The sequence below is a fragment of the Rhinolophus ferrumequinum genome, chromosome X (genome assembly GCF_004115265.2).
Source record: "Rhinolophus ferrumequinum isolate MPI-CBG mRhiFer1 chromosome X, mRhiFer1_v1.p, whole genome shotgun sequence".
NCBI classification, from domain to species: Eukaryota; Metazoa; Chordata; class Mammalia; order Chiroptera; family Rhinolophidae; genus Rhinolophus; species Rhinolophus ferrumequinum.
The window spans coordinates 86140872-86165450 of record NC_046284.1 but is presented as its reverse complement, the minus strand read 5'-3'; the positions used below and the strand labels follow the sequence as shown (position 1 = coordinate 86165450).

Genomic DNA, 24579 nt, shown 5'->3' with positions numbered 1-24579 from the left:
CTCCTGCAACCAGATTTGCTACATCTAGTGTGGTCCACAGACCAGCATTAGCATCACCTAGGATATTAATTCTTAGAAATGCAGAATCTCAGGCCCACTCCAGACCGTCTGAATCATTTGTTTTGGGTGTATTGTAATGGCCTATTGAAGCATTTTTATGATGGCTCCTTTAAAATCCTCGTCAGATAATTGCAACATGTGTGTCATCTTGATGTTGGCATCTGCTGATTCTCTTCTCTCATTCAAGTTAAGACTTTCCTGGGTCTTGCTAGGACGTGATTTTTAAATTTTATCTTGGACATACAGTGTATTATGTTATAAGACTCTGGATCTTATTGAAATCTTCCATTTTAGTAGGACTCCCCTGACAATGAGCTGGGTGATGAAGGGGAGTGCCACCTCTTTGCTAGGTGACGGGTGGAATTCTAGGTTCTCCACTTGGCCTTTGTTGACAGCAGGAGTTTGGGGTTGGGAGTGGTGTGAGGGAGCTGTGGTTGGATGCTTAAAATTGATGTAAGGGTAGGTGTGAAATTTACTTTGACCCTATGAAGAAGCAACAGGAGCCAGTGCCCAGGCATGCCCCCGAACCCCATTTCTAATTGGTGTGAGGTGATACCTCATTGTGGTTTTTATTTGCATTTCTCTGATGATTATTTGCATTACTCTGATTTCTCTGTTGAACATTTTTTTCATATGTCTTGTCCATTTTTATGTCTTCTTTGGAGAAATGTCTCTTCAGGTTCTCTGCCCATTTTTGAATTGTAAATAATGGGGACAGGACTCAGGGTAGGCCTATAGGCAAAACAGAGCTTATTTGGGGAGGTATCAGGGATACACTTGTGGTGGGACCTCTCCAAGTGTATATAAATAACAAGAAAATGGAGGAGGATCCAAGATGGTGGAGTAGATAAACACTGGGCTTGCCTACTCCAGTGATTACCTTAAAATTACAACTGAATTGTGGACAATCAACCTGAAGAACATCTGAAGCCTAGTTGAACAGAAGTTTCATAACTAAGGATATAAATAAGCCACATCAAGACTGAATAAACAATTTAAAAAATAAACAAGAAGAAATGGAACACAGAGGGACATTAAACACTGTCCTCCCGAGTGCAGGCTGTTCCCATCCTGTGTCACTGTGAGTTCTTGGGGGCAGCTTCTCTTCGTGCATAAACCCCAGTGACCATCTCCCGTTCCTCCACTCACTTAGTCCTCACCAGCTCATCACCAACATGAGATTCTGCATCTCTGAGACCCTACAGACCAACTCCATGGATCCCCGTTACCACAGAGTGCCCTTCACTCCCCACTTCCCACACTGACAGCCCATACTCCTTCCTCTTTGCACTCATTAATGCTCTGCCACATTTGCCATTTGCCTGACTGCTCTTTACTCAGCCCTCATTCACCACTAACATTCCCACTGTGCCTCATATTCCCAGTTTCCTCCACTCTGTCCACATTTCCAACATCCACTCTCTGCCTATCACTCAGTTAAACTACTTACTTCCACTCTCCCAGCATTACTTATATTACTTACATCTCTAGTAATTACTCCACTGGATATTTCCCCCATTTCTCCTTACACTTCCCTATTCACCTCCACTCTGCCCCTCATTACCACCCCCCTTGGCCCTTCATTACCCTCATCCCTCTCTTCCCCTAATCCCAGTCCATTTATACACATCTTGCTATTCACCCATCACTTCCTCCATCACTCCCTTCACCTACTCACCCACACATGGCCCATCAGGTTGCTATCTGTGTCCCAGGAAGCAGGAGTCCAAGATTAACCTGAAATGGCAAGATCTGACCCCAACCCCCACCCCACTTCTGGATGACCTTTCATGGCCCTGAAACCGCAGGAATATTCTTATCAGCAGGAAAATGAAAATGCTTCATTTCTAGTGCTCTTGTACATTCTCTCAGCAGACTGCACCAGGAGCAAGGAAGTCAGCTTCACATTTTCTCCCCATGCTTTATTTCTCTTTGGAAAGGCACTAAATATGATATGTTTAACACATAGCTCATAAAAAAGTGAGCCCATGGCTCCTTTTCTTACAGAATAATTTAGGAAAAAACCAAAGCTTGGAGGGCACAGCAGGGTCTCAGGTCTGACCCACACACCTGTTTTTTTTTCAATCCAAACACTGACGCATGCCCAGTTTTACATTGGTTGGGTTGTCTAGTTCACTACAGAAGCATGAGGACCACAAAGACAGTCATTCACTCAATGGGACTTCTTGTTTCGGAGCAAATGTTGCTTTTACATAGTCTTTGGCTGTCTCCATTCAGACCATGGCTCTCAATTTGTCTCTCACCTTGGAAAATGTTGTCACCAGCAAGTAGTGTGACATGGAGGGGTGAGTTACTCAACTTCTCTGGATTCATGCCTTTATATCTTTTGTTAAAGAACACACACACACTAATGAAGTAATTACATTCATTTTGTTATGGAAAACCACTGGCAGGCTTTAGTACTGGATATTTTCACAGATGTGACTGTGTATACTAAATAAGAAATGTGTACCAGTCTCAGTCACTTTAGGTTTACATTATGTGGTCCCAGCGACCTGAAAATCACTATTTGACACCCTCAGGAAAGTAATGCCTATGTGCCTTTGGACTGGACATCTATTGTTCTGATTATTCAATTTATTCACTCTAAAAAATTAAAAACTCCACATTGAACATATCTTTATTAAATGTTATGAAATCCTGTATCTAGAACGTAACTTGATTATAACAGTAATAGAACAAATTATGCTCTTTAAAGTTTTATTTATTGAAAAGCTAGTACATCCACATAATACAATTTTCAAAGTTTATGAAAGGCTATATAGTTGTCTCCCTTTCAATTCCATTCCCCAGCCACCCACTTCCCCTTTTCTTTCCCAGAGGTAATAATGGTTCCCAGCTTGTGTTTCTTTCCAGAAATAGTTTATACATATACACTCAATTATGTACTTAACGTTCTCCTTTTTATATACAAATGGTAGCACATTGTACTCATCCTTCACCTTGCTTTTTTTTGCCTAATAATGTATGTTGGCGATCATCCCACATCACTACATAAATGGTGTCCAAGTTCTCTTTATATATTTTATGCATTTTTTTTCTACCTAGGAGTTTGCTGTATCAACATACCAGGATTTCAGAAACCAGACCCCTGGTGTTGTCATTTGGACAACTTTCAACCTTTTGTTTTCACAAACAATGCATCAAGTGAATACCTCTGTGTGTTCATCATTTTGTACATGTGTGAGTATATACATTCCTAGAAGTGGAATTGCTGGCAAAGCCACGTGCATTTTTGGTTTTGATTACTTTGGAATCATTCCTCTTTGAATAAGAGTTTTTCCTGGACTTGATGTCTGCTAGCGGTTCATGTGGGAATAGAAACCAGGGCCACATTCTAGAAAGATCAGACGTTTTCTTAACAACTGGGATTCCCCCCCCCCCAATTTGGTAGTTCCTTTAGATTTGACTTTTCTGGAGTCAGTAAATAGTGGCAGCTGGAGGGTCCTTCGTAAGGAACACTCCTCTTGCCCCAGCCCCCACCAACTGCTCCTCCAATTAGTACAGACTACTTTCCTCTAAATACAGTTTGTCTGAGCAATTCCTTGTCAAGGTCCCTGCCTGTTTCTCCTCAGACCCCAAATGGGTCTAGGAAACATCCTACCTCCCACCTACCCATGCCCTCTTTTACTGCTGTTATGTTTGTATATTATTACTCTTTTACTGCTGTTATGTTTGTGTATGTGTTACACTTAGGGTGTATCCTCAACCTCAGCTAAGAGTTCTTACCAGTGCTGTCTCACTCTACAGCCAGTGAGCATTCTCTTTCTCGTCGTCAGAGAGCTCCCACAATGGCTGCTTGATTTTCCTCTGCCTGTGGCAGCCGTCTCATCAGGTTGCAGCTACCTCCTAATTTGTCAGATATAGAAATTATACTTCTGCTTTTTCTCATGTACCTTTTGGGTGAAGACGAGATGACAAGAAAAAAAGGCTGACTTTATTGCCTCATATTCAAACCAGAAGTCAGCACATACTTTTAAAATGTTAATAAACAACAATTTCCTTCAGGGAACATAAACACTATTGATTTACTCTCTAACGTGCAATGAGCTTTGACTTCCGGGTGTGGCCTTTCCCATGGGCTTCTTCTTTCCTGTATGTGTTCTCTGATGTACATAAAGGTTTGATTTTGGGTAAAGGCTTTCCCACATTCTGTACACTTATAGGGTTTTTCTCCATCCGTATGAGTTCTCTGGTGTACGTGAATTTGATTTTTCTCTAAAGGCTTTGCCACACTCAGTGCATGCATAGGGTTTCTCTCCTTGTGTGTCCCGCTGATGTAGTTATGGCTGTGACTTCTGGCTAAAAAAGCTTCCAACATGCAGGACATTCATATGGTTTCTCTCCTGTGTGAATTCTCTGATGTATAATGAGCTTTGACTTTTCTCTGAAGGCTTTGCCACATTCATACATTTATAGGGTTTTTCTTCTGTATGAGTTCTTTGATGTATAATAAGATATGAATTTCTTGGGAAATGCTTTTTCACATTCATTGCATTCATAGGGCTTCTCTCCTGTATGACCTCTCTGGTGTAGCATGAGATAGGACTTCTGCGAGAATGCTTTCCTCACATTCATTACATCAAAGGGCTTCTCTCCTGAATGAGTTCTCTGAGTACACAAGGTTTGACTTTTGGGTGAAAGTTTTCCCACACACATCACATTCATAGGGTTTCTCTCCTGTATGAGTTCTCTGATGCACAATGAGGGTTGACTTCTCATTGATGACTTCCCACATTCAGTACATTTATGAGGTTTCTTCTCGCCCCGTGTGAGTTCTTTGATGTATAATGAGATGTGACTTATCACTGAAAGTTTTCTTACATTCATTACATGCATGGGTTTCTTTCCTGTATGAGTACTATGATGTATAATTAAAATCAAGCTTCTGTATGAAAGATTCCCCACATTAGTGCATTCATAAGTTTCTCTCCTGTGTGGGGTTTTCTGATGGACGATTAGTTTGACTTCTGAGTGAAAGCTTTTCCACATTCATTACATTCATAAGGTTTCTCTCCTGTATGAGTCCTGTAATGTATGATGACGTTGACTTTTCTCTGAAGGCTTTCCCACATTCTGGACACTCAAAGGGTCGCTCTCCTGTATGAGTTCTCAGGTGTATATGAGCTGAGATTTTTGGCTAAAGGCTTTTCCACATTCAGTACATTCAAAGGGTTTCTCTCCTGTATGAGTTCTCCAGTGTACAATGAGGTGTGATTTCTTGCTGAAGGTTTTCCTACATGCAGTACATTCAAATGGTTTCTCCCCATTTTTAATTCTCTGATGCAGACTAAGTCCTTTCTTTCGCCTAAGGGCCTTCCCACACTCTTTATATCCATAGGTTTTCACTCCAGGAGTTGTTTTCTCATACTCACTATGGAATAATAATTTTGTATTATCATGTTTCTTTTCCACAGAGCTTCTACTAAATAAGTCTAAATTATCTACCATATTATTTCCAAATGACACGTGTTTATGGGGTTTTTGCATCAAAGCAACAAGGTTTGTACTCAGATGAAGTGTGTTTCCAAATTCATTATGGTCATGGCCACTCTTGGTGGTGACTGTTTTCTTGTCAGGGAATCCAACTTGCATCAACAAACATTTATTTCTTTCATAATGGTGCTGTCTCTCAATCTGTTCATCAACTTGGCAGTCTTCTTCTAGAAAGAAGTACAGTAAACCATTTTTATACTTTGACATTATGGAATGGATCTTCTTTAGAAATGCCCTGCCATATGAAAGCTGATACTATTACCTCATTTTATCAGAGTTCCTGGAGAGAGAAACTTGACCATCAAATTCTGGTCTTTTACTAAACTCCCACCTGCTAACCTTTTGTTACCAAGAATAATCTTACGTTGACACCTCAGTCTTTTTTACCTCTACTTTTACATCATCTCTGATTTCCATCAACTCTGGTGACCTTATCATCCTTAATCTTCATTTATCATATGAACTCTTAACTGTACCTGACTTATACTACCGTTGTTTCCCTGAAAATAAGACCTAGCCAATCAGCTCTAATGCGTCTTTTGGAACAAAAATTATTATAAGACCCAGTATTATATTATATTAAAGACCCGGTATTTATATTACATTACATTATATTATATTATATTAAAGACCCAGTCTTATATTAAAGTAAGACTGAGTCTTAATTTTTCCTCCAAAAGACGCATTAGAGCTGATGGTCCGGCTAGGTCTTATTTTCAGGGAAACACTGTATTTACAACAAGCCTCAATCCACATTCTTAGTAAATGAGAGATTTAGAATAATTAGCCTTATAAAAACAAAGAAAAACCTGAAGATCTTTGGCCAATCCTGACTCTCCTTTGTATCTATCTAAGCTTGCATTCACCATTCTTTAACTGCACCTTCTGCTCCTGTCTACACTCTTCCCTCCAATATCTATATCTATTATTAACTCCAAAATCTTCCTCATGTTCCGTCACCCACAGATCTTAGTCCTCCATATTTTGCTATATTCAGAATCTAGATAACTTTCAAGACATTCAGTCTTTTCAAAACTTACTCTATAACTTTAATTTTTATTACCTTCTAAAGTAGTTGTTCATCTGTACCACTCAGATAAAATTGCAAAGCCTTGCCTTTAATATACCATATTTCATGAGTCTCAATATGCATATTATTCCACATTAACATTTCTGAATCCAGATACACCTTACAATCAATGACATGTCATAAATTAATTGATGGCAGTTTTTCTTTCTAAATGGTGTATCTTAAAATCAATGGTATCTTGAAGTCAATAAAACATGGCAAATACTTTTTGCTCAGATACTTAATTTTTTTTCATTATTTGTAGTTTGCTTCTCTTCTCACCTTTTCCTGAAATTTTATATGAAAAATTTAAACATACATAAGAGTTGAAAGAAGAATACAATACTCATATTACCACTTAGATTTAATAAAGATAACATTTATGATAATACTGAATTTTAAAATGGTTCATGCAGCTGTGGTTTCTCTTCCTGTGACTTCTTTCTTTAGCTAGCAAAGCACTAGTTCTTAACCATGGGTGAACATCTGAATCACAGAAAAAGCATTTATAAAATACATTTGATGGGACCCAGGCTCACCAAGGATCTACTGAATCTGGACCTCCTTAGGTGGTAAGAAGCACTATAACATATGTGGCTAGGGTCATGGGCTCTCTAGCCCAGGATCAGATCCTGGCTTAGCCTTTCACTTGCTCTGTGACCTCAGGCAAGTTATCTAATCTATTTGTATCTTACTTTCTCCCATCTGGAAAATAGGAATTATAACAGTGCCCACCCACTGTTTGATATGATTAAATTACTTATAACAGAGTATTCATGGCACATAGGAAGTGCTTTCCAATGTTTACTAGAACAATGACTATACTACTACTACTACCACAATGATTTGTACTACTATTATGATTATTAAGAACCACTACATTACCGTAAAGAAATATCTCAATATAGTCAATATGTTCTTGAATATCAAGTGGAAAAAAGGTGAATAAAACTGTGCATAATAGGCTACCATTTTTCTAAAGAATATATATATATATATATATATATATATATATATAGATATAGATATAGATATATATGTAGGCTCATGTTGTAAAAACACAATGGAAGGATAAACTTAATTTTAATAAATGGTTACCTATAGGGAGAAGGAAAGAAGAGTGTGCGATGGAGAGGGAAAGAAGCTGGACTTCTTGGAATATGCCTTGTTTTCTAAATGTGACTTTAGAACCAAGTAAATACTTGTGTAAAAAAGAAACAACAGACCCAAAATGGAGTCATTTGTGGTATGCCTCACCAAGCCTTAATAATTGCAGTTTCAGTCTCTACCAGGAGTGGAATTTTAAAACCACTCTAGAATTTCCCGATCAGCACTAGTGAGGTAATCTGCCTTTGCCTACGGGAAAGTGACCGTGCCAAAAATAATCCATTCTTTTAGACCTCCTTGTCCCACTCACCTTTTGCCTATAAAAACCTTCCATTTTTGTACAACTTCTTGGAGCTCCCTTCTATTTGATAGATGGAATGCTGTCCAATTCATGAATTATTTAATACAGCCAATTATACCTTCAAAGTTACTCGGTTGAATTTTTGTTAACATTTGCAAATTTTATATAATCATAGAGCAAAATTGAATATAAAGGATTCCCTAATAATAAATATCCCCCCATCTATATTTCCTAACAACCATGCGGAAAAGTCTTGATTCTCAATGACAGCAACATGATTACGTCAATTGATTCAACCCAACCCACTATACACATTCAGCAGTCTCAGTATAGTACCAACCATAAATACTGTAAAAATAATATAAACAGAGCCACTTTGAAATGGAGTCAGAGCTGCCCTCCCAGAGGAACTGCTTTGCACATGTTATTCCTCAAACCTTTGGAATGTTAAAAACAGGGCACAAAGAACGTTTGGACTAGGCTTAAAGCAACACTGTCTCAAGCAACTGTTTGGAAAGATAAGAAAGCAGATAGTATGACTTCCAGACTGATAACTACTGAACTACCAACTGAAAATTAAAACATTGTTTAGCATTAGCGTCACTATGTTGGTTTATCTACACCTATAGAAATGCCTTCCTTCTATTGATGTAATTGTTTCCCTTCCCTTTCTCATAAATACTCCTTGCTTTTGTCTCCTAATCAGAACATTATTTGGGTTTCTGCTGAATCAGTGATTCCCAAATACCTATTCTTTTTTTTTTTTTTTTAAATCTCAAATAAATGCTTGTTGCCTTTCACTTTGGTCTTTTATGTTTAAGGTAACACTACCAACGGATGTAAGATTAATAAATTAAAAACCTTTAAGTCCAGAATTCGATTTGGAAATATCAATTTGAATATGTGTATTTTCTCTTAAAAGTCTTTTTTTTTTAACATGTAAAGATCCTAGCTCTGTCAATGAAAAGGCCTAGAAACTATTCCCTAACTTCCATATTGTGGTTTCAAAACATTATTTACCACTAAGAAGAACCAGGCCTCCTTGGAGAAGTGGCTGATTCTAGGTCAGAAATATGTAAAGTGATCCCAGAACATCTTGTAACACTAGAAAGCAAAGAATCTATCAAAGACTCAGAAGCCAACTTGAAGGCGTTTCCATTGGCCAGAGATGGAGCACTTTGATTCATAATAAGGATAAGGCAATGGATTAAAACATAAACATGTTTAAATTCCCAAGACCATAAATGATACTCAAAAAAGACATATTAGTCACCTTTGAATGGTACTACAAAACCAACTCGTTATTTTGAAAACTAGGAAAAGCATGTAACTCATGTATACTATGTACCTATTCTGTATAATATGTAACTCGTGTAACCAAATAGGTCAATCCCTCTTTATAGTAATATTCCAGCTAATCAACAAAGAAGGAATGGTAGATTTTGAGTATCACCATTTTGCAACCATTAATGAATTAAGAGATCTAAGCAATAATCAACAATGACTCATAACAGAAAAAAGACAACCATGTACTACATGCTTCCTGATGGAAGTATGTTATACCAGTTAGGAAATAATCCTGCTACAAGAAAATAAAACCCTGAATCTGATCAAGCTTCAAGATCTAAACCAGGGACATCATAGGAATGGTGGCAATAAGGTGGTCTTCTTGAGTTCTCCTCCAGAACTTACCACAAATTGAATATCTATAACCCATCAAAGGACTCTTCACACAGAACAACTAAGAGACTTGTATGAGGATTACTTGAAGGACCCAGCTCAAGAGGCACAAGATTCAACACCCAAAGGCAACTCCAGACCAAACCAGAGTACTACCGGGTTTGACCTACAAGTCACACACCCAGAGGGAATTCTCTGCAGGCACTAGAGCCCATAGACGCCAAACCACATTTAAGTGGTCAACCCTCACACAGCAGAACGCCCTGTGGTGGGCAGAGCCAAGTCTAACAACGAGTCAGCCTAGGAGTTAACCCCACCTACTCACAAGCAAAAAGCAATTAAAGATCTTCTTGAACAGGACAATATACACAACACAAGAGTCACCTTTGGAGCACATGCAGAGGAGAAAAACGAAGTAGTGCAAGTCAAATATAAAGGGCACATACTACATAAGATAACCTAGCAAGAACTAAGAACTCTAGGGCATCTACCTAATACATCAAAGCAAACACAGAGAGTCAGCCAGAATGGGGAAACAAAGATACACGTCCCAAATGAAAGAACAGAAGAAACCTCCACAACTGGAACCAAATGAAGCAGAGGTAACCAACCTTTCAGAGACAGAGTTCAGAACACTGGTGATAAGAATGTTTAAGGAGCTTAGAGAAGACATAAGGATGTAGAAATCATAACGAACAACCAGTTAGAACTAAAGAACACAATTACCGAAATTAAGAACTCACTTGAAGGAATTACCAGCAGGTTAGATGAAGCAGAGGATCGAATCAGTGACTTAGAAGACAAGGTAGCAGAGATCACCCAAACGGAACAACAGAAAGAAAAAAGAATAAAAAACAATGAGGATGGCTTAAGAGACCTCTGGGATAACATCAAGCACAACAACATGCGCATCATAGGAATACCAGAAGGGGAAGAGAGGAAGCATGGGATTGAGAACATATTTGAAGTAATAATGTCTGAAAACTTCCCCAACCTGATGAAGGAAAACAACATACAAGCCCAGGAAGTGCAGAGAGTTCCAACCAGGATAAACCCAAACAGGTCCACACCAAGACACATTATAGTTAAAATGGCAAAGCTTAAAAACAAAGAGAGAATCCTAAAAGCAGCAAGAGAAAGACAGAGGGTTACATACAAGGGAACTATCAAATGACTTTTCTACAGAAACATTGAAGGCCAGGAGGGAGTGGCAGGAGATACTCAAAGTGATGGAAAGCAAAGGCCTACAACCTAGATTGCTTTATCCAGCAAGGCTATCATTTAAAGTTGATGGAGAGATAAAGAGCTTTCCAGAAAAAAATAAGCTAAAGGAATTTATTACCACCAAGCCAGCAATGCAAGAAATACTAAAAGGACTTCTGTAAATAGAAGAAAGATCAAAACAACCTAACTAGACCCAAAATCGATGGGATGCCGCGAAAGCAGTCCTAAGAGGGAAATTCATAGCTTTGCAGGCCTACCTAAAGAAACAAGAAACATCACTAATCAACAGTTTATCTTCACACTTAAGGGATCTGGAAAAAGAACAGCAAAATAAGCCCAAAGGGAGCACAAGGAAGGAGATAATAAAGATCAGAGCAGAAATAAATGAAATAGAAACCAGAAAAACAATACAAAAGATCAATGAATCCAAGAGTTGGTTCTTAGAGAAGATAAACAAAATTGACAAACCTGTAGCCAGACTCATTAAAATAAAGAGAGAGAGGACCCAAATTAATAAAATCAGAAATGAAAGAGGAGAAGTGACAACGGACACCGCAGAAATACAAAGAGTTTTAAGAAATTACTATGAGCAACTATATGCCAACAAATTTGACAATCTGGAAGAAATGGACAATTTTCTAGAGGCGTACAACCTTCCAAGGCTAACTCAAGAAAAACAGAAAACCTGAATAGACTGATTACCACCAGGGAAATTGAATCAGTAATCAACAATCTCCCAACAAACAAAAGCCCTGGACCAGATGGCTTTACAGGTGAATTTTACAAAACGTTCAAAAAAGAATTATCACCTATTCTCCTCAAGCTCTTCCAAAAAATCCAGAAGGAGGGAAGACTCCCAAACACTTTTTACGAAGCCACTATCACCCTGATCCCAAAATCAGACAAAGACACCACAAAAAAAGAAAACCACAGGCCGATATCTCCAATGAACATAGATGCAAAAATCCTCAACAAAATATTAGCAAACAGAATTCAGCAATACATTAAAAAGATCATACACCATGATCAAGTGGGATTCATCCCTGGTATGCAAGGGTGGTTCAACATCCGCAAATCAATTAATGTGATACACCACATTAACAAAATGAAAAATAAAAATCACATGATCGTATCAATAGATGCAGAAAAAGCATTTGATAAAATCCAACAGCCATTTATGATGAAAACCCTTAAGAAAGTGGGAATAGAGGGATCATATCTCAACATAATAAAGGCCATATATGACAAACCCACAGCTAACATCATACTCAATGGGGAAAAGCTAAAACCGTTCCCCCTAAGATCAGGAACAAGGCAAGGTTGCCCACTATCTCCGCTTCTATTCAACATTGTGCTGGAAGTTCTAGCCACAGCAATCAGACAAGAAAAAGAAATAAAAGGCACCCAAATTGGTGAGGAGGAAGTAAAATTATCATTATATGCAGATGATATGATACTATATATAGAGAACCCTAAAGACTCCACCAAGAAGCTATTAGAGCTGATAGATGAATTTAGTAAAGTAGCAGGATACAAAATTAATATTCAGAAATCAGTTGCATTTGTATATACCAATAATAAAACATCAGAAGGAGAAATTTAAAAAAAAAATCCCATTTACAATTGCTCCAAAGACTATAAAATACCTGGGAATAAATTTAACCAAAGAAGTAAAAGATCTGTACTCAGAAAATTATAAGACACTGAAGAAAGAAATGAAAGAAGATATAAATAGATGGAAACACATATCATGTTCATTGATAGGAAGAATTAATATACTTAAAATGTCCATACTGCCTAAGGCAATATACATATTCAACGCAATTCCTATCAAACTACCAACGACGTTTTTCACAGAAATAGAACATATAATCCTAAAATTTATATTGGACCATAAAAGACCCCGGATAGCCACAACAATCTTTAGAAATAAGAACAAAGTGGGAGGTATAACAATACCTCACTTCAAATTATACTACAAGGCTACAGTAATCAAAACAGCATGGTACTGGCATAAAAACAGACACATAGATCAATGGAACAGAATAGAGAGTCCAGAAATAAATCCATGCCTATATGGACATTTAATCTACGACAATGGAAGCAAGAATGTACGATGGGGTAAAGACAGTCTATTCAATAAATGGTGCTGGGAAACCTGGACGGACACATGCAAAAAAATGAAGCTGGACCACCTCCTTACACCATATACAAAAATGAATTCAAAATGGCTTAAAGACTTAAATGTAAGATCTGAAACCATAAAATACCTAGAAGAAAATATAGGAAGAAACTTCTCAGACATTACCCGGAGTAAGATTTTTACTGATATATCCCCTCGCGCGAGGGAAGTAAGAGAAAAAATAAACATGTGGGATTATATCAAACTAAAAAGTTTTTTCACAGCAAAGGAAACCATCAATAAAACAAAAAGGGATCCTACTGAATGGGAAAAGATATTTGCCAATGATATATCTGATAAGGGATTAATATCACAAATCTATGAAAAACTCACTCAACTCAACTCCAAAAAAACAAACGACCCAATTAAAAAATGGGCAGAGGACTTGAAGAGACATTTTTCTAAAAAGGACATACAGATGGCAAACAGACATATGAAGAAATGCTCAACCTCACTAACCATCAGAGAAATGCAAATAAAAACCACAATGAGATACCACCTCACCCCAGTCAAAATGGCTATCATCAATAAATCAACAAACAACAAGTGCTGGCGCGGATGTGGAGAAAAGGGAACGCTTGTGCACTGTTGGTGGGATTGCAGATTGGTGCAGCCACTATGGAAAACAGTATGGAGATATCTCAAAAATCTGAAAATGGAACTACCCTATGATCCAGTAATTCCACTCCTAGGTATCTATCCGGAGAAATCCAAAACTCCAATTCAAAAATCTTTATGCACTCCTATGTTTATTGCAGCACCATACACAATAGCTAAGACATGGAAACAACCAAAATGCCCATCGGTAGATGACTGGATTAAGAAACTGTGGTACATTTATACAATGGAGTATTACGCAGCCATAAAGAAGAAAGAAATCTTACCATTTGCAACAACATGGATGGACCTAGAGAACATTATGTTAAGTGAAATAAGTCAGACAGAGAAAGATAAGTACCATATGATCTCACTTATTTGCGGAATCTAAAGAAAAGAATAAGTGAATGAACTAATCAGAAACAGTTTTGGAGACAAAGAGGAAAAACTGAGGGTTGCTAGATGGGCAGGGGGGGTCGTGGGGGTGGGAGGGAGGGTGAGGGGATTGGAGGGCAGTCGGTGACCACAGGATGGCCACGGGGTTTGAAAATTAATCTGGGGAACGTAATTTAGTGGTTACCAGAGGGTAAGGGGTTGGGGGTGGGAGATGAGGGTAAGGGGGATCAAATATATGGTGATGGAAGGAGAACTGACTCTGGGTGGTGAACACACAATGTAATTTATAGATGATGTGATACAGAATTGCACACCTGAAATCTATGTAATTTTACTAACAATTGTCACCCCAATAAATTAAAAAAAAAAAAAGAAGTACTGATACATGCTGCAATATGGATGACCCTTGAAAATATGCCAACAAAAAAAAAGAAACCAGATATAAAATGGCACATTTTGGGCCGGCCATCATGAATGGAGCATCATACTCCTAGCGCAAGGTCGCTGGTTCGATTCCCACATGGGACAGTGAGCTGCGCCCTCTACAGCTAAGATTGAGAACAACAGCTCTCCCTGGAGGTGGGCTGCTGTGAGCTGCCATGTGCTGCTGTGGGCTACCGTGTGCTGCCAGGAGTGGCTGGTGGCCAGCGTAAGTGGCCAGCAGCCATCGTGGGCGGTCAGGAGCCAGCGAGAGTGCCATGAGCTGCTGTGAGCGGCGGACCGATGACTGGCGACCGACTGCCTTCGGGGGGGGGGGGGCGGTGGAGCGCAAGGCTCATAATACCAGCATAGGCCAGGGAGCTGTGTCCTACACACCTAGACTGAGAAACAACGGCTTGAACCGGAGTGGGGGGGTGGTAGGGGAGGGCGGAAGAAGGGGGGGAAATGCCACATTTTGTATGGTTCCATTTATATGAAATGTCCAGAATAGGCAAATCCATAGACAGAAAGATTAGTGGTTGCCAGGAGCTGGAGGGAGGAGGGAATAGAGAGTGATTGATAAGAGATAGGGGTTTCTTTTTGGGGTGATGTTAAATGTTCTAAAATTAGATAGTGGTGATGGTTGCACAACTCTGAATATACTAATAATCACTGAATTTATATACTTCAAAAGAGTGAATTTTATGGTATGTGGATTATATCTCAATAAAGCTCTTTTAAAAAAGAGATAATCAAGATGTTTTAGGAGAGCAAATCTGATAAGTATATCTAAGCTGAATGGAATCAGGTAATTCAAACTGGAATAAGAGCATTAGCCTAGGACCGAGACTAATGAGGGCCCGGCTTCAGATAAGGCAGTAAGAAATAAGAATGGTAGAAGTGGCAGGGCTTGGGGGTAGGGGATTGGTATATATAAAACACTTAACTATGGGTAAAAGGAGCTGTGCAAAAACTTGTGGGTGAGCACCATCTTAAGGAGAGTGGTCTGGTGGGTGTGGGACAGGGGAGGGGGGAACAGTCTTATGTCTGGGGTGTTCACGTCCCTGTCCTTCATCAAAGGGCCACAATCTTTTCCCAGATATTCCTGAAAGCCCTTTCAGAGGACCTCACCCCTGACTGACAAGCTGGGACCTCAAGTTCTCATAGCCTGTGTCCATTCCACTTACCTGGAAAGCTCCAAATTGGGATTTTTCCTTCTGCCAGGCACAGCTCTTCTACCTCCAATTTGAGAATGAGGTCTGGTTTGGTAGCCGGCTGCCCTGCTAATGAGAAATGACAGCAATGCCTCCTTGCTCTTCAGAGCCTCTGAAAGAGGAAGGTGGAGTTTGGGGCAACACAAGGGACCTATCACTTGACACAATGGTTGTCAAACCATTTCACCTGGGTTTTGAGTTGATAATCACCTTGTCAGGAGAGCAAAGGAGGGGAGGAAAGGAACTTTGATCCCTGGAATTCAGTGTCAAACTCTTCAAACAGTTCAGAGACATTGCAAGTGCCCGAAATTGAGAAAGGAAAGGCTCTCTATTGGACATAACCATAAACAGTGAAATTACCTGAGGAAGTCATTCTTACCCACAGAGACCAGGTTGCTATAGGTCTCCAGCATCACATCTCTGTACAGGTTCCTCTGTGGAGGGTTCAGGTACTGCCACTCCTCCTGGGTGAAATCCACAGCCACATCCTCAAATGTCACAAGTCCCTGTAATTGCACATTCCTTTTATTCTAAAATGCTGACCACTGGGTAATGAGGATGGAATGTAGGGGAAACTTCTGATTGGGCTCCCAGTTCAGGATGATGACTTAATACAGAATGCCGACTTTATATCAAGTGAATGACCTACTCTGTGGGAAAAATCACAAATCATGGTAAAAAAAAACTTTTCCATTAAATAATAGAATATATAAGACAATGTTGTATTAGCACAAAGCTAGATGAATAGTCCAGTAGAACTAAAAAGAATTCAAACATGTATGGGCACCTGAGTTATGACAAAGTTGGCACTGCAAAGCAGTGGGGACAGGATGATCTTTTCAAATAAATGTGGACAGTTTACTAGATAGCTATGTGGGGGGAAAATAACATTTAACTCCTAACACTCACCATACACAAAAATCAGCTACAGGTAAATTGTAAATCTAATGTGAAAGGTAATACAATAAAGTATCCAGAAAATAATACAGGAAAATGTTTTCACAGTCTTGGGGTATGGGGAGAATTCTAAAACAAGACATGAGAAGCACCACTCTTAATGGAAAAGACTTATAAACATTACAAGATTAAAAGTACAACAGTAAAAAGGCAAGCTGTAGATGGGGAAGTTACCCTCAACATTCATAAGTGATAAAGGGATCTTACCTGGAACATATAAAATAACCCCTACAAATCAATAGAAAACATACACACAACACAGAAAAATACACAAGAGATGTGAAAAGGTACTTTACTAAAAAGAAAAACCAAATGACCTATGAACATGAGAAAATGTACTCAACTTTATTAACACTCAAGTAACCAATGAAATGTACTCAATCCCATTAGCACTCAGTTAAAGAAAATGAGCCACACTGAGATACCACTCAAGGTTATAATCAAGCAAACTAAAATACCATAAGTTTGTGTTGATAAGGGAACTCACACACTGTTAGAAGGAATGTAAACTGGTATAATTGCTTGGGGAAACAGATTGGCATTCTTTACTGAAGTTGACTTACATACACTATGATCCAATGATTCTACTCCTAGGCACACACCTTAGAAAAAATCACGCACATGTACTCTAGAAAACAAGTATAGTGATGTTCACAGCAGCACTATTTCTAATACTAAATTGTGGGAAAAATCCAAATGTCCCTCAACAGCACAATGGGTAATTGTGGCCCAGTTATTCAGTAGAATGCTGTGGTATTGAAAATGAATGAATTACAACTGCATTCCAACATAGATGAATCTCACAGCTGTACAAAAGAATCCAGACACAAGAGTACATACTGCATGATTCTGTTTATATACAGTAAGAGAACAGGCAAGACCAATCCATGATGTTAGAAGCCAGGAGAGTAATTACCTATGGGGATGGGTGGTATTAATTGGGAGAGGGCTTGAGAGGGGATTCAGAGGTCCTGATTACGTTCTAATCTTCAGCTATAGGGTGGTTACACAGTGTATTCACTTTGTGACAATTCATCAAGTTGTAGACTTACAAACTGCACTTCATATGTTATAATTAAATTATTTTATATCTTTATACGTACAAATTATTTTTTCTAATTTTTTCTATAATGATATATTATACATTTTTACATTTACATTGTGTGGTAAATAAGTTTAAAATTATTTTCAACAAAAGTGAGAAGGCCATTCAATGGACAATGGGAGTTCCCATTTCAATAAATGATGCTGGAACAACTGGATATCCATATGCAACAAAAGAACTTAAATCCATACCTCCAAATATATAAAAATTAACTCAAAATGGATCACAGATCTAAATGTAAAATCTAAACCTATAAAATTTCTGGAAGAAAATATACAAGAAAATCTTTTTAACCTTAGGTTAGCCAAATAATTTCTTAGATGTGACACCAAAATTCAAAACACACTGTTAAGAGAATTAAAAGCTATACAGTGGAGAAAATATTTACACATCAATATCTGGCAAAGAAGTAGTATTGAGAATATATAAAGAACTCTCAAAGCTAAAAGGAAAAAAATGGGGGGGAGCAAAAGAGAGATACTTCACCAAAGAAGATATACAAATGACAAATAAGCACATACGAAGATGCTTAACATCGTTAGTCATGAGGAAACTGCAAAATTAAAACCACGAGATACCACTACACTACGAGATACCTATTAAAATGGAAAAAAACAAACAAACCTGAAAATACCAAGTGCTGGTGAGGATGTGGATCAACTGGAACTATCACATATCATAGGAATGCCACTTTGGAAAACAGTTTTCCAGTTTCTTATGAAGTATAGACTCCCATATGACCCAGCAATCCCCCTACTCACAGGTATATTTACCCAAATAGATGGAAACTTATGTAAACCCAAAAACTTGTACATGAATATTTATACAGCAGCGATATTTGTAATAAACCAAAAAGGAAACGACCCAAATGTTTTTCATCCAGTGAATGGATACGCAAACTGGAATCCATACAATATACTACTACTCAGCAATAAAAATGAAAAAAAAAACTAATGATACATGTAACAATATGGATGAACCCCAAATGTATTATGCTAAGTGAAAGCAGTCAGACTCAAAAGCTACATACTATATGACTCCATTTGTATAACATTATGGGAAAGGCAAAACTATAGAGACCAAAACTATATCAGTGATTACAAGGGGCCAGTGTGCAGCAAGGGTTGACTACAAAGGGGAAATACTGGGAGGCAACAGAAGTGTTCTACATCTTCATTGTGGTGGCAGTTACATACTGTATGAGTTTGTCAAAACTTGCAGAACCGTACACTAAAGTGGGTCCATTTTACTGTATACATATTATACCTTATTTTTTAAATTTTAATTAACAAATTAAGGAGCTTCCAAGTATTCTAGAATAATTACATCTATTAAATCCAAATCTGGAAAACTGTTTTCCAAAGTGACATTCCTACCTATGATATATGATAGTTCCAGTTGATCCACAGCCTCATCAGCACTTAGTATTTTCAGATTTTTTTTCCATTCTAATAGGTGTGTAGTGGCATCTCACTGTGGTTTTCATTTTGCAGTTTCCTCATGACTAATGATGTTAAGCATCTTCGTATGTGCTTATTTGTCATTTGTATATCTTCTTTGGTGAAGTATCTCTCTTTTGCTCCCCCCTATTTTTCTTTTTAGTTTTGAGAGTTCTTTATATATTCTCAATACTACTTCTTTGCCAGATATGTGATTTGTAAATATTTTCTCCCACTGTATAGCTTTTAATTCTCTTAACAGTGTGTTTTGAATTTTGGTGTCACATCTAAGAAATTATTTGGCTAACCTAAGGTTAAAAAGATTTTCTTGTATATTTTCTTCCAGAAATTTTATAGGTTTAGATTTTACATTTAGATCTGTGATCCATTTTGAGTTAATTTTTATATATTTGGAGGTATGGATTTAAGTTCTTTTGTTGCATATGGATATCCAGTTGTTCCAGCACCATTTATTGAAATGGGAACTCCCATTTTCCATTGAATGGCCTTCACACTTTTGTTGAAAATAATTTTAAACTTACTTTATTTACCACACAATGTAAATGTAAAAATGTATAATACATCATTATAGAAAAATTAGAGAAAAAAAATTATTACAGATCAACGCCAGAAAAGTCACGAATCCCAATTCCATTGGGAGAGAAAAATGGAAACTCTCTGTTTAGTACATTCTTAGACCCCACCCTGTGCACTTTTTTCCCTTAGTGGATTCCAATCTGTGTCCTCTCCCTGTAACAAGACAAAACCATGAGTATAACAGCTTTCAGTGAGTTCTGTGAGTCTTTCCAGGGAATTATCAAACCTAAGGCACACACACATACACAATGCCAAAAAAATGTATACAAGTGGACACTTTAGTCAACGTTGCTCAAGCAGTAGTTCGCCATAATCAGGTGTCTGGACGCTGATGATAACCAGTTTGAGCACCTCTTGTAATTGCAGAAGGCAAACGTGACTTGTGTTCATCTTTTATTATCGGTATATATTGTGTATTACAATTTAATACAGTTTTCCTTTCTTAAAATTTGCATACATTTTTGGCACCATATATCTATATAGATATCTATATCTATTATCTATGTAAATAGACACACACACAAACACCAAGCTCTGTTCACTGAAAGGGCCTAAAAGTAATGACACCCCAGTAGTAATGAGCACACCTAGGACACAGATTTTGGTTACTATATATCATTATCCACTAAGAACATTATCCAGTAAGTGCTCCATGGAGAAATGGCTGATTCTAGGCCTGGATCAGGGAAAGTAAAAGATGAGGACTGGAATATCTTATTGCATTAGACAGTAAGGAAGTGCTCCGAGAATTATAGAGATGTGTCAGAGGGAAACAAAAGCCAGCTTTAAAGGGCTCCCATTGGTCAACTCGGGGATAACTGAGCATCAAAATAAACAATGATGGTAATGGATTGTAATCCACTGAACAAAATAGAAAACTTATTAAAAAATTGTATTACTGATATAAATAAGTAAATAAATAAAGGAGAAGAGGAAGACCCACCTTTTAATACCATGACGTTGGACATTAGGATTCCAACATGTGAATTTTGGGGGAACACAAACATTCAGACCGTAGCAAAGTTCAACAAACAAAATCAATCATATTTCTATATACTGGCAATGATTAATGGAAACCAAAAATTTTAAAACAAAACCATTTACAATAACTTAAAAAATGAAACAAATGAAACATGTATAGGTCTAATAAAACATGCTGTTATGAATTGAATTGCTTCCCCTCCCACAAAATTCATATGTTGAAACTCTAATCCCCAACGTGAATTTATTTGAAGAAAGGACCTTTAAGGAGGTAATTAAGGTTAAATGAGGTCATAAGAGTGGGGCCCTAGTCTGATAGGACTGGTGTCCTTATTATAAGAAGAGGAAAAATCACTGGAGCTCCTTCTCTCTTTGCACAAGGACAGAGAGGAAAGGCCATGTGAGGACATCTCAAGAAGGCCGCTGTTTACAAACCAGGAAGAGAGATCTGACCAGAAACTAATTCTGATGGCATCTTGATCTGGGATTAAGAAAACAAATTTCTGTTGTTTAAACCACAGAAAAATAAATTTCTGTTGTGTAAACTACTAAGTCTGTGGTGTTTTGGTATGATGAGATACCATGATGAGATACCACTACATTACTAGAATGACTAAAACTAAAAATACTGAGAGCAAGTACTGGCAAAAATGTGAAGCAGCTGGAATTCTTATACATTGTAGGTAGAAATGAAAAATGATTCCATCATCCTAGAAAACAATTTGGCAGATTCTTAAAAAGTTAAACACACGCTTACCATATGACCCAGCAATCCAATATTTACTCTAGAGAAATGAGAACATATGTTCACACAAAAACCTGTTATGAATGTTTAAATTAGTTCTACTCATAATTGCCCCAAACTGGAAATAACTCAAATGTGTTTCAACAGGAGAATGGATAAATAAGCTGTGGTACATCTATACCATAGAACACCACTCAGCAATAAAAAGGAAAGAACTACTGACACACACAACTTGACTGACTCTCCAGGGAATTATACTGAGTGAAAAAAATCCAATCTCAAAAGGTCACATGCTATCTGATTCAATTTATATTACTTTCTTGAAATGACAAAATTCTAGAAATGGAGAACAGATCAGTAATTGCTAGTAGTCAAAGAATGGGGCGGGGGAAAAAGGAGGTGGATGTGGCTATAAAAGGGCAACATAAGGGCTCCTTGCAGGGATGGAACTGTGTCTTGACCATATCAATGTTAACATCCTGGTTGTGACATTGTACTGTAGTTTTGCAAGATGTTCATATTGGGGGAAACTAAGTAAAGGATACACAGGATCTCTCTGTATTATTTTTACAATTGCGTATCAATTGTCTCAAAAGAAATTTTAATTTTTTTAAAAAGGTTACATATCATATGATTCCATTTATATGACATTCTTGAAAAGATGAAACTATAGTGACACAGATCTGCGGTTGACTGAGGTTACAGGTGGGGGAATACATAACTATAAAGGGGTAGCAGTTTTTTTACGTGATGCAACTATTCTCTATCCTATAGATTAGTTACACCAATCTATACATGTGTTAACATTTATTGAACTGGAAAACAAAAAAATCAATTTTACTGTGCAGTAATTTAAAAAAATAAAAAGTTTTAAATCAAAGGAAAAAGGGGGTGGGTTGTGGGTGTCTGCAGAACTTTGTCTTTTGGCCAAATGAGAATCAAAATTGCAACTGAGAAAATTAGTTTCAGGAAAATAATTTGAAAGACAAGCAGTTCCCTAAGATACTTCATTACAAAATTACATTTAGACATTAGGTCTCCAGCTAACTGAGAAATGCTATTAAGAAATGTCTGCAGGAAACCAGGGACTGCATTTATCACCAGGCTGTGGTTGAAGACAATCCCACCATCCAAAGGAGGACCCAACAAAGACATTCCTTGAAAGGCAATTGCAGGAAAAAATTTCTTTCCTGAGGACTTAGTGTGCTCTCTCCTGAGGTGTAAGGTGAGCCAGGTTACATTTCCTTCTGGTGGACAGAGATTCAAGGAGAAATTTGCAACTCATCATTAGTATCTGTTACACCTTAAATCTTTCCATGTCTATATTCTAACGTGGCCTTGCTGCTCTCTCTCATTTTCCCTGATCCTAATACTGATTTACAAATAATTTCTTATTTTATGTCAGAGATTCCTACATAGCTCATCACATCCACGGTAAAACAGGAAGGAACAGACAACAGTCTTACCTGGAGTTTGCCCATTTCCTGCTCTTCTCGGGAAAAGGCAGAAATGCGTGAAGGCTGAGCTGGAAGAGTGGAAAAGTGTAGAGCATATGAGAGACCCCATCAGGCTTCGAGTGCCCAGAATTATCTGCCTAGAAATCCCCTCACACCAGCTAGGCATGAGGCTTCCCTGTGGAAGTTTGTGCAAACCTGATGTTTTAACAACCACCTGTGTATTCTTGACTCTTTTCCTCATGTAAACATTTAATAGAAAATATTTTTTCTAGATATTCTTATGCATTGACCCAATAATTGTATTTCTAGGTATTTTTCTTGATGAAATATGTATCATAATTTCTCTGTATCTTCATTTCAGCATTGACTTTACCAATGCCAAACAAACAATCCTAAATGACCCATAATACAGAAATAACAAGGAAATACAAGAAATGAAATGCTATGTAGCTATTAAAAATAATGTTGTACAGAACTAGACACGTATCTGTGTACTCTATTTTTACTGAGGCAACATTGGCTTATTATATAAGTTTCAGGTGTGCAACATCATAATTCGATAACTGTATATATTACATCGTGCTCACCTATCTGTGTACTTTTCTGTACATGTATCTAAATTAAGTTTTTAAAATGTTATAGAATTTTTAAGCTGAATCACAGTAAACTTCTAAATGAAAAAAAGTAGGTTATAAAACTGCAGGAACCCATTTTAAAACTGTATATTAAATATTTAAAAATGCATACCCCTTATACACACTAAAAAACGTCTAAGAATGGACATTTAAATGTAGGGGGATAAAATTAGTTCCTTTTAATTTCTTTCCCTCTATTTTCTAATTAATCCAGAATTCAAATGTGTTACTTATCTGTTAAATGCCAAGAAAACTTAACTTTTAAAAACATTACCCCCATGACGTTAAAGACCATCCCTGCAGACCCCGCAACAGCAGGCCCCACCCGCCCCCCTCCAAGCCCTCGACTCTGCGCGAGGCCCTTAGGCAGGTGAGTCCTCTCAGGTGCCTCTTCTATCTTCTCTCACCTCACTGGGCCGTCTTGCCCAGGAGCCGGAAGGAAGCTTTCAGGTGCAGATTCACTTCAGCTGGAGCATTCACACAAGGCCCCTACCTTGGGGCTTGGGCAAGGGGAGAGAGGCAGAGGGAGAGATGGGGAGCGCCTAAGGAGGGCCCTGAGGGGTGCTATGAACCCTTAGCGAAGATCACAGTGCTGGAAAATGTGTAAAAGTCAACGTTTAATAAGTCCCATTCAACCCTGACTAGCCCCATACTTTGCCCACCATTGAGATTACCGGTTACATTTCCCAAAAACCCTCATTCACCGACCTCTCATTCCCCTATCACTCTCCCCACAACCCCCCCACATCAATGACCCCCACAAACCCCCTTCACTCGTCCCTCAGTATTCCCCATCAGTGCTCAGCCCTAGCATTCGCCCCCCCCAACCTCTCTCTCCTCTCTTTCTCTCTCATCTATCTCTCTCTCTCTCTCTCTCTCTCTCTCTCTTTATCGCT

General features: G+C 38.0%; 1 protein-coding gene across 1 annotated transcript; it reads right to left on the bottom strand.

The window, feature by feature from the left end:
• Positions 1-3854: 3854 nt before the first annotated feature.
• ZNF182 (zinc finger protein 182) lies at positions 3855-24397 on the bottom strand. Its single transcript, XM_033122684.1, is given in 18 exon segments — positions 3855-4164; positions 4167-4213; positions 4216-4289; positions 4291-4388; positions 4390-4490; positions 4493-4544; positions 4546-4702; positions 4704-4806; positions 4809-4845; positions 4847-4923; positions 4926-5042; positions 5045-5125; positions 5128-5205; positions 5208-5741; positions 15741-15833; positions 16147-16273; positions 23058-23116; positions 24091-24397. Coding segments are annotated over 17 exon segments (1839 nt in total). The 5' UTR covers positions 23073-23116; positions 24091-24397; the 3' UTR covers positions 3855-4116.
• Between the last annotated feature and the right edge of the window lie 182 nt (positions 24398-24579).